General features: G+C 44.1%; 1 protein-coding gene across 8 annotated transcripts in view; it reads right to left on the bottom strand.

Annotated features, from left to right (window-relative positions):
* The window catches only part of MEGF11 (multiple EGF like domains 11), an 815,865-nt gene that overhangs the window by 314,275 nt on the left and 479,707 nt on the right, over window positions 1-21,883 (bottom strand). For 7 of the 8 annotated variants that reach the window (XM_073568888.1, XM_073568889.1, XM_073568884.1 and 4 more), the window contains 3 exons: window positions 8,690-8,960; window positions 8,391-8,511; window positions 8,172-8,308 (listed from right to left, as the gene is read on the bottom strand). In XM_073568888.1, coding sequence (XP_073424989.1) covers window positions 8,172-8,308; window positions 8,391-8,511; window positions 8,690-8,960 — 529 coding nt within the window. The remainder of the gene's footprint in view (window positions 1-8,171; window positions 8,309-8,390; window positions 8,512-8,689; window positions 8,961-21,883) is intronic. The other variant, XM_073568885.1, reaches the window with a different exon arrangement.

A 21,883-nucleotide genomic window follows, 5' to 3' on the forward strand; every position in this document is an offset into this window, starting at 1 on the left:
ATTACTTTGTCTGTGGAGACAGCGAAAACAGTTCTTTGTGAAGAAAGGTTTGCTGTATCGCATTACCATGGATCCCGTCACCGTTACTCATCTCCATCAAATTGTGATCACAGGGAGAGATGTAGACATTGTCCTCACTGACTATCATGATCTGTCAGGTAACTTTGGAGTGAAAAAGACAGAAGCCACAGGCCGTAGGCGATTCTATTGGATTGGCATGAGGGGACACATTTAAAAATGTGGGCAGGAATGTCACACGTCTGTGAGCAGGAAAACCGTGAAAGCTGAAGATAAACCACCACTGCATCTCATTGTGAGTCGACGTCCAAAACAAATGGAAGCCATTGATCATCTGAAGATAGAGCCCAGCAGCACAGCACAGGGCATAGCTACGTGTTAACCATCATCTATCAGTTCACCAAATTTGTATTGGCAGTCCTAGTGAAGGATTTAACAGCCCAGACTACACAGCGGTGGAGCAGGGAGAGGTAAGTATTGCAAGTGCTGGGGCCCTGAGCAAGCAGGGGGGCCCACTCGTGGGCGGCGGTACTGGCACAGGGCCCCTCATAGTACGCCGGTGTGTCTGATGGCGGGTGTGCACCCCCGCCGTCAGAGACACTTGATTGTACTATGAGGGACCCTGTGCGAGTGCCGTCGCCCAAGAGTGGGCCCACCCACCTGTCCAGGGCAACGGCACTCGCACGGGTGCGTGCGCCAGGTGGTGACCCCGGCCCTGGGTGGGGAGGCAGCCCAGTTAGGGAGGTTGAAAAAATGGCATATGTTGATGTTCGACATTCAGCAGCTGCAAATAAAGGAATTGGAGAAGTCCGAGGAAGAGGAGGACAAAAGCAGGCCATTTTTCTGGCAACCTACGTGTCAGCAGGGGAAGGTGGGACAAAATCCTTTGAAACCCATGCATGGTTCATTTTAATGAAGGTTAGATCATCAACATTTTGGGGTGACAGACAGGTTCTTTTTTCTGTCAGGATTGATCCAGCAGCACTGAAGACTCTTTCGGATAGCACACTAGCAGCAGGGCAAGCGAGCTCCTGTAAGGCATATTGTGCCAATTCAGGCCAGGTGTCCAGCTTACAGGCCCAATAGTCAAAGGGGAATGACCTGTGAGGGAGAACATCGATATGGGAGGAGAAGTAGTTTGTAACCATAGTTGACAACTGCTGTCTCCTGTCACTTTCAATCGATGCAGAGTTACCAGTCGTGTGAGCGGTACTTGAAAAATCAGTCCACAACATGGTCATGAAACCCCTGTGTCCAACGCCACTTCGGCTGTGTGCACCACGAACACCTCTTCCATGTTGCCCCCTACGGCTCGGGGGAGAACCATCACCGCCGCTGTGTGCTGGGAATGCCTCAAACAAACGGTTTACCAGAGTTGCTTGTTTGTTAGCCAATATTAGCTCTAGGTTCTCCTGTGGCATGATGTTTTGGAATTTGCCTTTATAGCGTGGATCCAGGATGCTGGCCAACCAGTAGTCGTCATCGTTCATCATTTTGGCAATGCGGGGGTCCCTTTTTAGGATATGCAAGGCGTAATCACACATGTGGGCCAATGTTCCAGGTGTCAATGATGCACTGCGAGTGCTGGGTGGAGGAGCCCTTTCTGGCAAACCAACATCCCTCCAGTCACACACAAACCCTGTACCTGACCTTGCCATGCCAACATTTTCTCTTGTCCCCTGAGAAGCATCCTCCTCCCCTAAATAATCATCCCCATCATCCTCCTCCTCCTCTTCCTCTTCCTCTTCCACCTCGTCCAGGAGAGTTCCCTGAGCAGACAATGGCTGACTATCATCAAGGCTTCCCTCCTCCTCTTCCTCCTCGGCTGCAGACGCCTGCTCCTTAATGTGCATTCAAGTTTGCATGAGCAGACGCAAAAGTGGGATGCTCATTCTTATGATGGCGTCATCTGCGCTTACCAGCCGTGTGCATTCCTCAAAACACTGAAGGACTTTACAGAGGTCTTTCAGCTTTGACCACTGCACAGCAGACAACTCCATGTCTGCCCTCAAACTGCCTACCCATGTATCCTCCCACAAATGCATTACAGCCTGCCTCTGTTCGCACAGCCTCTGAACCATGTGCAGGGTGGAGTTCCACCTTGTTGCAAAGTCGATAATTAGGCGGTGCTTGGGAAGGTGGAGCAATCGCTGCAGCTTCTGCATACAACTGGAGTGTACGGGCGACCGGCGGATGTGTGAGCACAGTCTTCACACCTTATGGAGCAGGACTGTTAACTCCGGATAATTATTGAGGAAGCACTGCACCACCAGGTTCAAGGTGTGAGCCAGGCAAGGTATGTGTCTGAGTTTTGAAAGGGCTATGGCTGCCACAAAATTCCGGCCGCTATCACTAACTACCTTGCCTGCCTCAAGATGTAGACTGCCCAGCTATGACTCAGTTTGTCACTGCAAGTAGTCGACCAGTACCTCTGCGGTGTGTCTGTTGTCTCCCAAACACATCATCTTCAACACAGTCTGCTGACGCTTACCACTAGCTGTTCGATAGTGGGACACCTCGTGTGCAACCTGGCAGCTGCGGATGGAGTGCTCGTGCGATTGCGCTCTGTGGATGAGCTTTCACTTCTGGAGGAGGAGGAGGAGGGTCGAATGCCTACAGCTAACTGCTTCCTATACCTTGGGCTAGGCAGCACTGTCCCACCGTCGCTGTCCCCTGTGGACCCTGCATCCACCACATTAACCCAGTGTGCAGTGATGGACAGGTAACGACCCTGGCCATGCCTACTGGACCATGCATCTGTTGTGAGGTGCACCTTTCCACTCACTGATTGCTTGAGTGCATGGACAATGCGGTCTTTCACATGCAGGTGGAGGGCTGGGATGGCTTTTCGAGAAAAGAAGTGCCGACTGGGTAGGTCATAGCGTGGTACTGCGTGGGCCATGAGCTCGCGGAAAGTTTCGCTTTAAACCAACCGGTAGGGCATCATTTCTAACGAGATTAGTTTGGCAATGTGGGTGTTCAAACACAGTGTACGTGGATGAGAGGATGAGTACTTTCTTGTCCTACTCAGGGTCTCTGGTAGGGTGAGCTGGACTTGAGAGCTGCATATGGTGGAACTAGCGGTGGACATGGCGGACTTAGAGAGGGTTGATGATGGTGATGGTGTTGGAGGTCTTGCTGATGGCCTAGATTCAGTCTTTTGTAGCAATAACATTGTGATTCCCTGACTGCTTTGGCCTTGCGACGACACCTCAACATTTGCTGCTGGTGGTGTGCTAACCGGTTGGCTTACAGTGGAGGAAGCGATGTAGCGTTGCTGACTACCTTCATTCGGAGCAGGTGCACATGTGATACGTGAGGTTTGGTAGTCCGTCCACGCTTGCAAGTGCATGGTGGTTAAATGTCTAAGCATGCAACTGGTATTCAAATTTCTCAGATTTTTCCCTCGGCTAAAGGTCTTTGCGCACTTCTTACAGATAACCTTTGCCTGATTATTAGGATTTTGTTCAAAAAAGTGCCACACTGCACTCTTCCTACTATGGAAGACATTTTGAGGCCTTACAAGCTGTCCTGCAACTCTTTTGGTTTTTGTAAACCGTTTTTGGACTGCTACGGGCCTGCCAGATAACAGCTGTTGCGATGTCGATGCCTGCTGCGGATCCTCCTCCTCTTCTCAGCTATTGGCAGCGGCACCCTCTTCCCCCAATGGATGCCAATCTGGGTCAACAACTGGGTCATCCATCACCTCCTCTTCAATTTCATGTGCACCTTCCTCTGTGTCACCGTGTAAGGTGGCATATTATGCGGGAAGGGGCACCTGAGTTTCATCAGGGTCAGATTCTGGCTCAGTACACTGCGAGGACAATGTAGTGCTCTGAGTGAATCTACCAGCAGAAAAATCTAGCAGTGGCTGTGCATCAGTGCCCTCCATGTCAGATTCATCTTGGACTGGGGAATTCATGATTTGACTTGATAACCCAGGCATGGTATGTGAAAAGAGCTCCATGGAGTAATCTGTAGTGTGGCCTGCCGCATGCTTCACTTTTGGTAGGGGTGAAGGACACAAGGAAAGGTGTTGTTCCTGACCAGGAGCCTCCACTGACGACTTAGTGCTTTTATTTTTTGAAACTTCAGAAGAGGAGGTGATAGAACTGGAGGCTGTGTCAGCAATGTAAGCCAAAACTTGTTCCTGAAGCTCCGGCTTTAAAAGCGGTTTACCTACTCCCAGAAAAGGGAGCCTTCGAGGCCTTGTGGAGCCAGACGATGATGCTGGCTCAACACCGCCTGCTTTTGGTGCTATTGTGCTTTTGCCACTACCAGCAGATGCACCACCACCACCACCATCAGTACCAGCTGGCATCCCCCGCCCACTTCCATGGCCTCTTCCACCATACTTCCTCATTTTTGGAAAAATGTACACAAAATACCACCAGCTATATGGTACTGTAAAACAAGGTACAAGGTATATATATAGTATTGGGGAGAATTGGAAGCTCCCTAGAGATTTTAGGAGGCTGAACTATTATCTCAGGCCCACTATAGATTACACCTCAATTTAACAGGCTGAAATAGGCAGGTGTATGACCCGGTACAAGGTGTATATAGTATTGGGGGGAATTGGAAGCTCCCTAGAGATTTTAGGAGGCTGAACTATTATCTCAGGCCCACTATAGATTACACCTCAATTTAACAGACTGAAATAGGCAGGTGTATGACCAGGTACAAGGTGTATATAGTATTGGGGAGAATTGGAAGCTCCCTAGAGATTTTAGGAGGCTTAACTATTATCTCAGGCCCACTATAGATTACACCTCAATTTAACAGGTTGAAATAGGCAGGTGTATGACCAGGTACAAGGTGTACATAGTATTGGGGAGAATTGGAAGCTCCCTAGAGATTTTAGGAGGCTGAACTATTATCTCAGGCCCACTATAGATTACACCTCAATTTAACAGGCTGAAATAGGCAGGTGTATGACCAGGTACAAGGTGTATATAGTATTGGGGAGAGTTGGAAACTCCCTAGAGATTTTAGGAGGCTGAACTATTGTCAGGAACCCCGCACTGCACTTGCTCACTGAGCCAATGCGTGTGTCCTGAGTACAAAAACAGTGCTCAAAGATACCTGTGGAGCAGGGCAGCAGCGGTGAGGATGCATGCTTCAGAGTATCAGGACCTGAAGCACGTGACTGCTGGGGGCGTGGCCTAAGCTCCACAGAGCTAGGAGCTGCAGGGAAACTCCTAGAAAGGTAACTACAGGACAATGTTACAAAGGGGCATAGACAGAGACAGAAACCAGATGAAGCCGGGGTCAAAGCACAAGATAGCAATACAGTACCAAAGGGATAGACAGAATGGATAGTCAGGACGTAGCAATAGATCAGAAAACCAGAACGGGCAATAGACGGTACAATAGGGACAAACTGTAACGGAGTAACGATAACCAAGCCAGGAGGTCAGAACCAGAAAAGGCAATAGTACCAAAGCGAGAGACAGAGTACAGAGTGAGGGGACAGACTGGGTCATACACGGGAAGCAAATAAGCAATGCAGTATACACGCACACCAGAGGTAAGACACACCAGAACAACAGCATAGCTGACAGAGAACCCTGGTAAAGAGTGAGTATAAATACCCCTCCCAGATCCAGAAAGAGGCCACGAACACTTAACCCTGTGAGTGCAGGGCAAGAACCCTGCTCAAACCATGACAACTATTATCTCAGGCCCACTATAGATTACACCTCAATTTAACAGGCTGAAATAGGCAGGTGTATGACTAGGTACAAAGTGTATATAGTATTGGGGAGAATTTGAATCTCCCTAGAGATTTTAGGAGGCTGAACTATTATCTCAGGCCCACTATAGATTACACCTCAATTTAACAGGCTGAAATAGGCAGATGTATGACCAGGTACAAGGTGTATATAGTATTGGGGAGAATTGGAAGCTCCCTAGAGATTTTAGGAGGCTTACAATGATGCTCTCAGTCCAAGTATGGCAGCAGGCAGCCTAATAAGCAGGACTGCTGCACACAAAACTGTGGAAAAATGAACGCTTGGTAACTGTGCAGAAAAGAGGAAGAAAAGTATTTTTGCTTTTAAAAAAGCAGTTTGCACAGCAGTGTGCAAACAGCAATGCAGCTATAAGGGAGCCTTAAAAGGCAGCCTAATAACCAACAGAGCTGAAGCACAAAAATATAGCCCCCCGTCACTGCATACAAACTGTTGTGTTGTACAGTGAAATCGCTACCAGCAGAAGCAGTTTTTTTGTTCTTCTTCCCTGCCTAACGCTCTCCTTTATTCAGAATCAGCAGCTGCAACCTCTCCCTAATGCTAATATCAGCAGTAGTAAGATGGCGGTCGGCGTGCACGCCCTTTTATAGCCCCTGTGAAGCCACACAAAGCAAGCCAATCACTTGCATGCCCTTCTCAAAGATGGTGGTGACCGATGCCCATGTCATCGCGTTGCCCACAGTGTGCGTCCTCCATCATTGGCTGAAAAAGGGCGCTGGAAGCATCATTTGAAACGCGACTTTGGCGCTCTGGTCGCCGACCTCGTGGCCGACCTCACACTATGGTCGGGTTTCGTTTCATGAAACCCGACTTCAGGGAAAGTCGGCAACTTATGAATTTGACTGACCCGTTTCGCTCAACTCTACTGTTACACTTTTATACTAGTTGTCATATGAGGCTATTTACTATGGGGTAATTTAAGGAGCACATCCGTCATCACTATCACTACATGGTACTATTCTCTTGGGCTATATTGACCTATATGTTTTAAGGCTGCCACTTTATTCTGACTTGTTTTTTTCCCATATGTGAAAAAAATCAGACAATTTTCCTATATAATGGATCCAAGTTCCATCAGTGTTGTATCAGTGTGTAATATTTTACCATCAGTGATTTTTTTTATATGCAAAAAAATTCAAATTACAAAGCTTCTGCTGCCCATTACGTTTCAAACGGACAGCAAGGGGATCGCACACGGATATCATCCCTGTACTGCCCGTGACTTTCATGGACTCATAGATTTTGATCCAAGACTTGGACATGATTTTTTTTTTGTATACACGCAGTCCGCAAAAAATACATGAACATATGAACCATGCGTTAAAACACATATAGGAAAAACAGACGTCTGAATGAGATCTATCTGTCGGTAGCTGAGTATGTGGCACGAATTTCCCTATGCGGCATTGCATGTGCCATTATTGCAGGGTAACAGTATGTGGGGCACCTTCGGCATAGCGCTATGATTTTTGGAAACACTCTTTGCATTGTGCTATTATTTGAGAGTACAATAATAATTATTTATACAGTTATTGCTATTATTTGCTCAGACGAAACACTGTAGATGAAGATAGCGTTAAAGAGAACCTGTCAGCAGGATTGTGATCAGTAACCTACAGACAGTGTCAGGTTGGCACTGTTATACTGAATAAAATGATACCATGGTTGATGAAATCCGTGTTGTGGTTGCTGTTTAATAGTTGTAAAAATAATGTACTGTTCTTAAAGTAACAGTCATTCATACCTACTGGTTCTCATCTCATACTGTATCCTCAATAGGACGCTTACCGAATATTAGAAAATTACTTGAAGTCTACAGAATGTCTAAAAGACGACAGGTAAACGGGCGTCCTTTTGAGTTTTTTTTTTTGCTGGTAAAATCGCTTGGGTTTTCTTCATTACTTTACGGATTTAACATTTTTTTGCCAAAAATGACGGTAAAAAGACTCATATGAAGCACTGAAAAAGATGCTCAAAAAAATGCTACCGGAATAAAAAGATTGAAAAAGCACTCAGGAAAAAAAGATGATTTCAGGATTACAAAACTACAGAGAAAAGAAAAGTTTTTTGAAGCGACTTTTGCTTGAAAAGGCTATTTTTGCCCACAGTGTGAACATATCCTTCATCTTGCTGGGAAACAGCTGTTTCACGTGCAGGACTGAGCAGCCGATTGTAGTGTCTGCGGTTGTGCAGCTGAAACTGCTGTTTTCTTGCAAAACAATATGACTGAGCAGGAAATCAGTGGAACGACCCCAGCGGTACAGGGCTGCTGCGGTTTTAAACTGCAGCGTATGATTGCAGCCTTTATGTCAGCTTCACTATCTGGAACCAATACACTTGTTCAGCTTCTAAATGCAGACACACAACCACAAGGTGGCTGCAGTAGCTTGCTGGTTTTACCTCTCTCCTGTGTATCCTGCGGCACACTGACACCTTCCAGTCACTGGGTCACACTGTCCTCCATTATGACATTGGCATTCATGGCTGCAGTTCACTCCATATCTTCCTGAAGGACATGGCTGAGCACAGACGGACCCCTAGACCGTGAGAGAGGGATTGTGTCAGTCAGGTACTTCAAATGCTATGCAATGCTTCAGAGCTGGGAATTAGACTTCTTACCGTCCACCCTGCTGGGCAGGAACACTCTCCAGTCACATGGTGACATACTCCGCCATTCTGGCAAGGGCATCGTTCCTCGCATAATGCCCCGTGACTTCCAGGCGGGCACAATTCTTCACAACTAGTATGGGGATACAAATAAATATCTATAAATGACACTGGATATACCCTATTAAGGGGCAATTTGCCATCTTTAGGTTATAGTCATGTCCTAAGCTGGCGGCATCATGAACTTACTACACAAAGAAATAGAGACAAGTCTTAAAGGTAACTACCAGGCAGGTGGTACATATACTCACAAAGCTCCAGTGTATCCAGGAGCACAGTGGCATTCGCCAGTTCTGTGGTCACATGTTGCTCCATTTTGGCACTGGCACCTCAGCTGGCAGGCCTTGCCATAGCTCCCAGGATCGCACCAGTCTTCACAGCGCCATCCTCTATACCCTTCAGAGCACACGCAGGCTCCAGTTATAGGATTACACAGCGCCTCGTTCTGACACTGGCAGCGGTTACTGCAGTGTGGCCCCCAATGTTCACTGTCACAACCTACAGGTGAAGAATATAGCAAAACTGTAATGGATTAACACCAGTGAAGTGATAAAGGTTCACATAATTAATCATTAAGAATTCAAAGACATCATAGACCAGAAACTTAAAGAGAATCTAGGCTATCTATATGGGCACCAAGATTATAGGAAGCTGAAAAAGTCATACCTCGGTATCCGCAATCTGATATCTTATTTCAGAGAAGTCCACATTTTTCTTAAATGTAAATGAGCAATTAAGATCTATGGCCCGGACACTGATCTAATTGAAAATCTGCCTCCAGAGCTTGCTTTTAAGAAAAACGAGGAGTTATCAGTGTGAGACAAGTAACTAACACAGTACAGGAGAACTGAACTTTGTCTCTTTAAAACACAGCACTGCTGTATTACAGCCCTGTCTGCCTGTGACATGGAAGCTGAGAGGAACCTGCAGATGAGTCAGGTATAATCACACACAGCTCTGCAGTGAGATCAGGAGAGCAGTCAGTGGGCATTACACATCACACTGGTAACCATAACACATCACACAGGTAACGCCCCCTTTTATTTAAAATAAGCTTTGGAGAGCAGTGTCCAGCCCGAAGATCTTAACAGCTCATTTACATAATAAGAAAAATGATGATTTCTCTGTAATAAAATATTGGGTCACATACATCCAGGTATCATTTTATTCAGCTTACTATGACCTACATGCCCATATACACTGCTTAGGCTGGTTTCAGACTTGCGTTTTTTTTCGCGGTATTTTAGCGCTAAATAGCGCATGCGTTTTTTTTTCCTATACTTTGCATGGGATGCGCTTATGTGCGCATACACATGCGTTTGTACGCGTTTTACCGCGCATGCGTTTTTTTGCGGTATGCGCTCGGGCGCACAAAATGCATCCTGTTGCATTTTTTGGTGCGTCCGACTTGCCTCAAAAAAACGCATGCGCGCAATGCGTTTTTTTACAGCAAGACACCCATTATAGTCTATGGGTGCGCATATGTGCGCATTGGCATGCTTATGTATGCGTTTTTTTGCACATGCGTTTTTTTTGTTAACCATGGAATTTAGGGGTTTGGGTTAGAGTTAGGGTTAGTTAAGGGGGTTTAGGGTTAGGGTTAGGGTCAGGGTCAGGGTTAGGGTTAGGTTTAGGGTCAGGGTTAGGGTTAGTTAGGGTTTAGGGTTTGGGTTAAGTATGGTTTGGTTAAGGGTTAGGGTCAGGGTTAGGGTTAGGGTCAGGGTTAGGGTTAGGGTTAGGTTTAGGGTCAGGGTTAGTTAGGGTTTAGGGTTTGGGTTAGGGTTAAGTATGGTTTGGTTAAGGGTTAGGGTCAGGGTTAGGGTTAGGGTTAGGGTCAGGGTTAGGGTTAGGGTTAGTTAGGGTTTAGGGTTTGGGTTAAGTATGGTTTGGTTAAGGGTTAGGGTCAGGGTTAGGGTCAGGGTTAGGGTTAGTTAGGGTTTAGGGTTTGGGTTAGGGTTAAGTATGGTTTGGTTAAGGGTTAGGGTCAGGGTTAGGGTTAGGGTCAGGGTTAGGGTTAGGGTTAGGTTTAGGGTCAGGGTTAGGGTTAGTTAGGGTTTTACGGTTTGGGTTAGGGTTAAGTATGGTTTGGTTAAGGGTTAGGGTCAGGGTTAGGGTTAGGGTTAGGGTCAGGGTTAGGGTTAGTAAAGTCATGGTTTGGGTTAGTGTGAGGGGCCACCTAATGTTTGGAAAAAACGCAAACGCGGTAAAAACGCACTAAAAACGCATACAAACGCATAAAAACGCTGCTTTTTTTCATGCATGCTCATAAAAATGCTTGAAAAAAACGCAGCAGTTGTATGCTTTTGTATGCGTTTTTTCAATGCGTTTTTTTGCGGGAAAAACGCGCTGCAAAAAAAAGCAAGTGTGAAACCAGCCTTAGGTGGAATGATCCCACTGACAGATTCCCTTTAACAGAATATATCAACCTCTATCTGAGCATATAATGTATATGTTATAGAACGTGAAAAAAATGTTTGCCAGTATTTATTTTGGCTTGATGACTGAGAATAATACTCCACCTTTCTGCCTGCACAGAGGCCATTCTGAAGTGTAGGTTGATAAGTAGTGAATTTTCTGTCATCCAGCCCAAATGAAAGACTATCCTGTTTTTGCATGCTTGATTTCCTGGCTTCGTGGACTAGGACTGTTTGCCTATGCATCCAGGCATATTATTGCCGCTGACCTATTAGTACAGTCCGGCTATTGTGTTTTTATGGTATAAATGGTGGATACAGAGACAATATACAGAATCCTAATCACGTGTTTTATGTAGATTTCATACTGCAGTATTTTTGTAGTGTTTTTTCTGTAGCCAAAATCGGCTCTCTTGGCAGTAAAAATGCTGCGTTCAAAATGCTAGATTTGCTTTGTTTTTTTGTTGCTTTTTTGCTGTTTTTTTGGGTGCGGATTACAGGTGTGATTTGTGCACAGTACGTGTTTAATAAAGTTCGATTAGTCAACAAAAAAGCAGCAAAACCTGTATGCTGCAGTTTTTGTACGGATTGTACACTTTCTTATTGCTTTCTACTAGTGAAAAAATGCTGCAAGAATGCCGAAAGAATTGACGAGTTGCAGATTTAAAAAAACGCTGAAGTTCTCAAAATCAGTCAGGAAAAGAAAAAAACGAGTGTGTATATAGCTTTTGCTGGTACTGTAAAAAAGCAGCTTATTTGTATAAAAAAGCAAAAATACTGTGTGTGAACATAGCCTAACTTCCAACATTCAACTCCCAACATTTATATCCCAAATCCTAGGTTATTTTTAAAATGGTGGTCCAGAAAATATTCATAAATTATTCATTTATCAAAGATGATGTCCGAATCTGCAGTCTCTGGTGCCAACATGCTCCACTTCTGGCTTGTGCTCGACAAAGGGCAGTGCTTCCTGTGTTGGCATTGTATAAGTGTAGGGGGCTGGTTTACCTATTGAATGGAACCAGTTACCCAGCCCCCTTCATATGCAAGTACTGATCATGTACTGATATAGGAAAGGCTGTACAGAAAGGACTGACAGGAACCAGGGACTAGAACAGATATTACACGTTGGCAAAACAGTACCTACAGTGGATGCAGTTGCACCCGGGCCTGGAGCTTAGGGGGCCTCAAAAGGTCCCCTTGTTCCACGTGAGAAAACCAATTCTATTAAAGCCCTGTGATAGTTGGGGGCCCGGTTGTAGATTCTGTTTTTGGGTCACATAAGCATCAAGTTACCCAACTGCACATCGGAGAACTTTCTATAATTAAACTATATTGGAACGTTGTATAAATTGATATTTTAATCACATGAATATTTTTTTTATAGGACATCATCTTCAAAGCATTACATACAATTCCTGGTATTCCTCTCAGATTGTGTAGAACACATTACTGACTTATTGATAGCTGATTAATGTATTAGTTCGGGACAACACAGAGAAAAATAGGCCATATTTAACAGTACCGAGTTAGAATACCAATAGATTGCAGGATGCAGACAGGCCCCAGGTGCCCAATACTGATCACCTATTATACATGAGGGGGTGGCTGCCTGGTATTATAGATGCACACGGATAAGGCTTGTATAAGGTGCCAGTCACACAGACACGTCTAGCGCACTCTGCCGGCTTATATCCGTGATGCCCATACTACTAAATCAGACGTCATGACCGGCACAATGTAGGTGCACCCCACAAGGACAAGCTCTCCATCAGCACTATATTATAGGGCCTGTCTGTATCCTGCGAAGATGAAAGGTTCTTTTGACGCAGGTTGGAGCTTGCAAATTTTGGCCAAAATATCAACTAATAACGCCTTTCATAGGGTAGAGCCATCGATGTAACAGTTGCATACATGAAGAAAAAAACAGAGGAAAACATACAAACTGAATGCAAATGTTGCCCAAGATTGGACTAGCACCCAGAACCCCAGAGCTGCAAAACAACAATGCTAACCACTGAGTCACCCCATTGAAAAGCACTAAATGGGTAGAAGGTATGATCAATGAGGGTAAATGGGTATGATCAAGCAAGTATATTTGTGTACTCCCTTTTTACTTTGTTACTTATTTCAGTGCTGAACCCTTTGATCATTTTCCGTGTGATCTGAATGCATAGCGCCGTCTCAACGAGCTAAGGGCCACATGTTAGGCTGCGATAGTCTGACTGGCTGATTAGCATTAGTTTATAAGCTTTGATATATGGAGTCACAATCTACAAATCACTATTCAGATTCTCACTCCAAGGTGATCTCAAATTCACAATTGACAGAGAGTATATTATCTTTCATAAAACATGAGAATTGCTAATGAGGATCTGAGCCATTACATGAATAAGTGATTAAATCATTAAGAGCTTAGTATAAGGATATAATGTAAATGTGTAACATATACCTAATGACCTCGATATTTCTTTATTGGCAATATAAGCAATAGAGGCCACTTATACAATACTCGCTCTGCACTTTCACTGTCTTTGTGGAGTGGGAGGAATATGGTACATTCTGTGAATAGCAAGATACGGCCCAGAGACTAATAATTAATCATGTTACTCTTTATTTTGTACTGTCCATTTATTATTCATTGTATTTTTAACAATATTTTACTTATTTATGGACAATAGTGGTTTCAAGAAACTAATTTATAAAAAAGTGCTTTCAATATGATTTATACCAAACCTCGTGTTCATTTCCAGGATAATAAACTGCAGTGGGGTCGGGCCACCTCTTTATGTTCTAGCAAGTCAGTTTATTCACTTTTTCCTAATCTATGCCTCCCATTTTCTCTTCCACATCAAAACACAAAAGTATGGCATTTTGCCATATCAGAACAAGTATTTAATTGTTTTTATTACACCTGCTTCTATAGCGCTATCATATTCCCCAGCTCTTTACAGATATTGTCATCAGTGTCCCTCACAACCTTCATTCCCTATCAGTATGCCTTGGAATGTGGGAGGAAACCCACGCAAACATGGGGAGAACCTACAAACTCCAGCATATGATGTCCTTGGTGGGATTTGAGCCCAAGACCCCAGTGTTGCAAGGATGCAGTGCTAACCACTGAGCCACCGTGCTACCCTAGGAATTTGTGGTATCTATTGGAAACCCACACAAACTCGAGGAGAACATACAAACTCCTTGCAAATCTTGTCCTTGATTAGACTTGAATCCTTAATATGAAAGATATAGGGCAACAATGTTAACCACTGAGCCACCGTGCTGCCCATGTAGAAACGTCAACGTCCACTCTAAGTAGTAGACAATAAGCAGCTGCCAAGTCGGGGTGATCGCTACAGTTTCCATGACAAAATAGTCCTTTTTTTCTTATTTTGGTCTTTACAACAAAGTCTTTGACGTTACATTTACACTGTGAATCGTTGCAAAAGCACCTTTATTTTATTGTGGGGACACAAGGGTGTAAATGACGCACTAGTGTTTGCAGTATAATTTTAGTATTCAAAGCCGGTCACCTAAAAGAGTGTAATTATTTAATTTTCATATCTGTGCCTACACAATTACCAGCCTCATGCCGCCTAGGCAAACTGGCAAGGAGCAATATTGATGAAATACAACAATCAATATTGTAGAAAACAAAATGCTTATTACGTGGATCTAAAACACGTTCTGTATAATGTATGAAGTCCTGACAGATAGGAGAAAGGAGGGCTCCATTAGTAAATGACTAGTATTACAGGCCTGCAGACACAGATTGCATTCAGTGACATAATACGCATGCCCCACCTGCCGACTATGTCACTCTTAGATCTTGTATCTTTCTCAAGAAAACAAAAAGCAATGGTGGGGTACCAGGGTTTGGAACGAAATTTGTCAGTTGCTCCTCAATGAAGGTGTGGAGGTTGCATACTTATTCAAAAATGTTAAAATATTTTTGAAGGACCCCCATCTCCCTGTGTATTCCATGGCAAAGTAATCTTAGGCACTGCATGTCATGCTCAAAATGCTGGGTCATTTTACAACATTGGTAGTACTAGCACAAAGATTGTATTAGTGTCTCCCCAATTATTAATAGAGATCCTCCTTATTATTAACATGGCTCTGATGTATATGGTTTTCAAGAGGTGCTGCCGAGAACAATGATTTTTGTTCAGGCATAAACAATCAATCCCTCAATGAATAGGCAGCATTTTGCTCATTTAGTATAATGTATAATGCACCCCATAGTCCTCCACATAATATAGTGCACACGTAGTCCTCTACATAATATAATAGACACCCCATAGTGCTCCATATAGTCCAACGCACACCATAGTCCTCCATATAGTATAAATAGTACAATGCAGCCCCTTCAGGAGTATAATGCAGCCCCCTCATAGAGTATAATGCAGCCCCCTCACAGAGTATAATGCAGCATCCACAACAGTATAATGCAGGCCCCACAAGAGTATAATGCTGCTCCAACAGGAGTATATTGCTGGCCCCACAGTAAATAAAAAAATAAAAAACAAATCTGAACTGAGACAAGTAAGTTAATGTGTATGCACAATGTAAGTGCATTTTAACACATGACCATTAACCAGAGAAAACAGAAAGCAAAAAACACAAATATCCTGAACTAAAAGTAAAAAATATACTGCAAATAATGCATAAAGGTAATAATAATAATAAGGGTATTTAGTAAACATAATTTTGATCAAAATAATGTACAAGCCATCCCGCCACGTCACGGCAACCCTTGTGGGACAGTCCCTACTCTAGTATTTAAAACCTTATCACTTGCCAAGTGGCGTGAATGTGAATAAGGGTGAATTATTATTACCTTTATGCATTATTTGCAGTATATTTTTTACTTTTGGTTCAGGATATTTGTGTTTTTTGCTTTCTGTTTTCTCTGGTTAATGGTCATGTGTTAAAATGCACTTACATTGTGCATACACATTAACTTACTTGTCTCAGTTCAGATTTGTTTTTTATTCATTTCATTGTGCATTCAGTGCATATAGGGGTGTGACCGCCCTTTTTCTGAGCTGGGAAAGCCATCCAGTCTGGCCTAAGCTGTTACAAGTGGTTCAGCCGCTCGACCCTTATTCACATTCACGCCACTTAGCAAGTGATAAGGTTTTAAATACTAGAGTAGGGACTGTCCCACAAGGGTTGCCGTGACGTGGCGGGATGGCTTGTACATTATTTTGATCAAAATTATGTTTACTAAATACCCTTATTATTATTATTACCTTTATGCATTATTTGCAGTATATTTTTTACTTTTAGTTCAGGATATTTGTGTTTTTTGCTTTCTGTTTTCTCTGGCCCCACAGTAGTAGAGTGCAGCCCTTACAGAATATAATGCAGCCCCCACAGAGTAAAATTTAGTCCCATAGCAATATAATGCAGCCCCGCAGGAATATAATGCAGCCAATACAGTTGAATGCAAGATGCGGGGGGGGGGGAGAATGGCCCCGGGCCCCCTTATACAAGAGTCCCATAGCGCTGGCATGGTCTGCCTCTATTAGCGGCACGCCTCTGGTTGGAGGTCCCTGGGGGAGTGAGGGCTCTAAGCAGATGCCTAGTCTGCCTGCCACACATGCCGGCCCTTCTAGAATTGTTACCTTTTTCATGAAAAAATCATCAAAAGTAACATAAAAGTGGTGTACTTAAGGGATGTGAGTTACAGGGAGTGTAATTTCAAAGTTATATACAAAAATAATAAATTTGGGGACCATTTACACAATACAGGGGAAAAAATAGCAATTTCCATCCCCAACATCCTATCTTTTAAATTTAGAACCCAAGGATAGTTATGAAAAATAATAAAACATGACTATAATCTGAACCATTTGGTTTCAATTAATGTGTTCAGCATTTGACACATACCATAATGGAAAATAAAAAGACCCCCATTATAAATAAAGGGATATGTCTGACGGTTTTTGTGTCCGTCATGCGACAACTACAGCTTGTACAAAATGGATGGTGGTTCTGGTGATGTATTTCGGTTCTGCTGACAAATTCATATAGTGGTGGTTGTTCTGGTGTTGTATCCATGCAGTGATGATGATTCTGGTGGTATATTCATCACCAGAATCATCATCAGTACATAAATATGAAGCCAAAATCATTATCAGTACATAGAGCACCAGATCCATCAATAGTACTTCATCAATAAATATATACATCACTATAGGCACCATCATGAATGTCACCAGAACCACCAACAGTACATGAATACATCACCAGAACCACCATTAGTACATGAATGCATCATTAGATCCACCATCAGTACATGAATATATCAACAATCAACAGACCAACTGTCAGTACTTGACTATGTCACCAGAACCACCATCAGTATATTAATATGTCACCAGAACCCCCATCAGTACCTGAATATGTCACCAGAACCAACATTAGTGTAGTACATAAATACATCACTAAATTCACCAACAGTACATAAATACATCACTAAATTCACCAACAGTACATAAATACATCACTAAATTCACCAACAGTACATGAATACATCAGTAGATCCACCATCAGTATATGACTACAACAGACTCACCATCAGTAAATTAATATTTCACCAGAACCTCCATCAGTACGTGAATGTCACCAGAAACTCCATCAGTACATGAATACGTCACCAGAACCACCATAAGTACATGAATACATAACCAGAATCAAGAGTACTTGAATACAAGAACCAGTCTTAGTACAACGATCAATTGTAATATCAATTTAGCCACATAAACAGTTGTATCGCATGAACCTACAGCTTCTAGTATATCCTTAACAATGGTAAGGAGATACTGGGAGTTGTTCTTAACAGCCATCATCAGACTGCAGACCATACAGGAACCACAGTATTGATGAGAATTAGTATCACAAATAAACATTTACATCCAGGTACCTTATAGATTTCTCTTCTCTGGAGTTGTCTCTTTCTTTTCATTTCCATCTTGTCTAGACACCATGATTACTTTTTACATCCACAGTTGGTCTCTACAGACCTCCATTTTCTCCATTTTTTTGCAGCACATCTCGACAGTGCCCTTAAAAATAACAGTTTTATTAAAATGCATAAAAATATCTGTTCATTTTTTTTATCTAAATAAGCCTTCTACCGTATATGGCCTCTACACTGTCTACCATTATCAGCTATAACCGCCACATCTGCCCTTCTGAATCACGGCCTATACCATGGGTGTCCCCTCTCTAATTTTCCATTACACTTTCTATATCTCCACACTGTCCCCCACCATGCTAACCTATCTCCATATTGTGCCTCCATTCCACGCTGTTCCCTCTTCATATCCATTCTATGCCCCATTTTCCCACTATGCCATCATATTGCCCACCATGCTTCCCTCTTCAAACTGTAACCACTCCTCACACTGTCCCCTACACAGTATGATGGTCACAACACCCTCCCATATGGTGTGATATCTACAACAAGCAGCAAATATATAGTATGTTCACCACCACTGCCCCCCATATATAGTATGATGTGCACCACAGACCCCAATAAACAGAATTATGCACAAAGCAGCACCCATGTATACTACGATGGCCCCTACAGCACCCCATACAGTATTATGGCCCACAAGTAGCACCCCAAACAATATGATATTCACCACAGCCCCCTATCCAGTATGGTCACCACAGCCACCAGTATAATGACTCTCACAACCCCATATACAGTATGGTCACCACAGCTCCTCATACACTTTGCTGTCCTCCCTTCACAGCCCCTTATTTCATGACCCAAGCACACAGCCCCTCATTTCATGATCCCCCACGCACAGCCCCTAAATTCATGATCCCTTCGTAAAACGTTTCGGTCAATGGATAACCTTCTTCAGTTATGTGTTTATAATAGATTTCTTGCAATAGGATGTGAACCTATTGAGTAGCTCCGTGTGCTCAGTATAGGGACAGACTGTCCTCAGACTGGGCTGGTAAGCTTAGTATGGTGTGGAGCAGGGGCAAGTGTGCCTCCAGACGTAGGATCCACCGCACTGCAGTTCTTGCTGTCAGCTGACTGTGATAACTTGGCTAGTGACCAAACATTAACTCTCACCTTCCCTACTGTCTAACAACACACATCATTAACACAATTATAGTGTAGCACAATTCACATTTCACACTATGATAACACACTTGTTCTTCAAGGGGGAAAGTGATCAATAAGTCCATCTCTTTACACTAACACAACTCAATAAAAGTTAAACTTGTTATCCCACCTTATCCATGGGATAATTGATAAATGTATGATCAATGGAAAACAACCACTAGCACTTCAACCGATCACAAACATACTACAATAAATCTCCCTTGATTACACTTAAGTTGAGTGCTAAGTTTATACCTATTATCTATATGGTTTGGGAACCTAACTTCAGCACCACCCTCTAGTTATGCTCATGGTGTTTTGGTTTTCATATGACATATTAGGCAATATAAGAGTGTGGTGTGTGTTTGTATCTTATATAGGAGGCACTGGCAGAGATTGTGATCTGTGATGCTGCATCATGTCATGTGTATGAGTAGGGCCGGTTTTAGGCAAAGTGGGGCCATAGGCAAAGTTTAAAATGGGGCCCCAAATGCTAACATATTGCACATCACACAGAAGCATTTCGATTGTATTTACATACACTGAGTTAAGGCCACTAAATGAGTGTGATCGACAATATTGAAGTCGTTCAACACTTGTTTCCCGGCCTCTTTCCACTGTCTGAGAAAGAATGATGGGGACAGAACAATCACTAATAAATCAATCTGTCCCCATACAGTATCATGTTATCAGCAGCACATCTACAGTTTACACCCCATAGTCCTCCATATAGTATAATACACTCCCCATAGTCCTCCATATAGTATAATAAACCGCCAGTCATCCATGTAGTACAATTCACTTCCCATAGTATAATGCACTGCATAGTTATTCATATAGTATAATGTATTCCCCATAGTCATTGATACAGTATAATGCAGCCCACATATAGTATAATGCAGCCACCCCACAGAGCATAATGCAGCCTCCCCACAGAGTATAATGCAGCCCCGCCATACAATATAATGTAACCCCCTCATAAAATATAATGCAGCCCCCCTCTTACAGTATAATGCAGCCACGCCTTAGAGCATAATGTAGCCACCCCACAGAATATAATGTAACCCCCCATAGAATATAATGCAGCTCCCCTCATATAGTATAATGCAGCCCCTCCATAGAATATATGGCAGCCCCTTATATAGTATAATGTAGCCCCTCCATAGAATGCAATGTAGCCTTCCTCATATAGTATCATGCAGCCCCAATAGAATATAATGTAGCCCCCTCATAAAGTATAATAGAGCCCCTATACAATATAATCTAGCCCCCCAAAAAAATATAATGCAGCCCCCCCATAGAATACAATGTAGCCTCCTCACATAGTATAATGTAGCCCCCTCAGAGAATGATGCGATCACCCCATAGAATAAATATAATACAGCCCCCCATAGAATATAATGTAGCCCCGAATAGTATAGAATACAGCCCACCTCCCCATAGAATAGAATATAGCCCCCCATATTATATAACACAGCCTCCCCCATAGAATATAATGTATAATGTACCCCCCATGGTATATAACACAGCCGCATAGTATATAGCACAGTCACAAGGTATATAACACAGCCCCACATGGTATACAGCACAGGCCTATGGTATACAGCACAGCCCCACATGATATGTAGCACAGCCCCATGGTATACAGCACTCCCCCCCATGTTATACAGCACTGCCCCCCCTTTGGTATCCAGCACAGCGCCCCCATGGTATACAGCACTGCCTCCTCACATGCTATACAGCACAGCCCCATGGTATACAGCACTGCCCCCTCCCATGGTATACAGCACTGCCCCCACATGCTATACAGCACAGCCCCATGGTATACAGCACAGTTCCCATGGCATACAGCACTACCCCCCATGGTATACACCACTGCCCCCATGGTATACAGCACTGCCCCCCATGGTATGCAGCACTGCCCCCCATGCTATACAGCACTGCCCCCCATGCTATACAGCACAGCCTCATGGTATACAGCACTGCCCCCCATGGTATACAGCACTTCCCCCCATGGTATACAGCACTGCCCCCCATGGTATACAGCACTGCCCCACCACATGCTATACAGCACTGCCCCCCACATGCTATACAGCACAGCCCCATGGTATACTGCATCTCCCCCCATAGTATACAGCACTGCCCCCTCACATGCTATACAGCACAGCCCCATGGTATACTGCATCTCCCCCATGGTATACAGCACTGCCCCCCCACATGCTATACAGCACAGCCCCATGGTATACAGCATCTCCCCCCCATAGTATACAGCACTGCCCCCCCACATGCTATACAGCACTGCCCCATGGTATACTGCATCTTCCCCCCATAGTATACAGCACTGCCCCCCCACATGCTATACAGCACAGCCCCATGGTATACTGCATCTCCCCCCATAGTATACAGCACTGCCCCCCCACATGCTATACAGCACAGCCCCATGGTAAACTGCATCTCCCTCCCATAGTATACAGCACTGCCCCCCCACATGCTATACAGCACAGCCCCATGACATACTGCATCTCCCCCCGAGAATGTCCCCACAGTCACTGTTACATAAAAAAAGAAAAAACACTCCTCACCTTCTCCTTGTGCCCATGTTGCTCCCAGCTCCTGTCTCTTGCTCTGCTTGGCACACAGTGAGAGCGTGATGTCATCACGCACCCGCTGTGTCAGGCAGAGCGGGGAATGATGAATGATCGGAGAGGGAGCGTCAGCTGACGCTCTCTCCTCCATCATTGCTGTGAACGGCGGCGGGGGAGTCGGCGCTGGGAGCAGGCGGGCCCCCTGCCTCACAGGGGCTCCATAGCGGCTGTGATGTGCCGCTAGCTGGGTGCCCCTTGGGGAGCGGGGGCCCTAGGCAGCTGCCTGCCCCTAACACTGGCCCTGCCTGTGATGCT

Source organism: Dendrobates tinctorius, unplaced genomic scaffold (assembly GCF_039654945.1).
Source record: "Dendrobates tinctorius isolate UK_male_01 unplaced genomic scaffold, ASM3965494v1 ptg000022l, whole genome shotgun sequence".
Taxonomy (NCBI): Eukaryota; Metazoa; Chordata; class Amphibia; order Anura; family Dendrobatidae; genus Dendrobates; species Dendrobates tinctorius.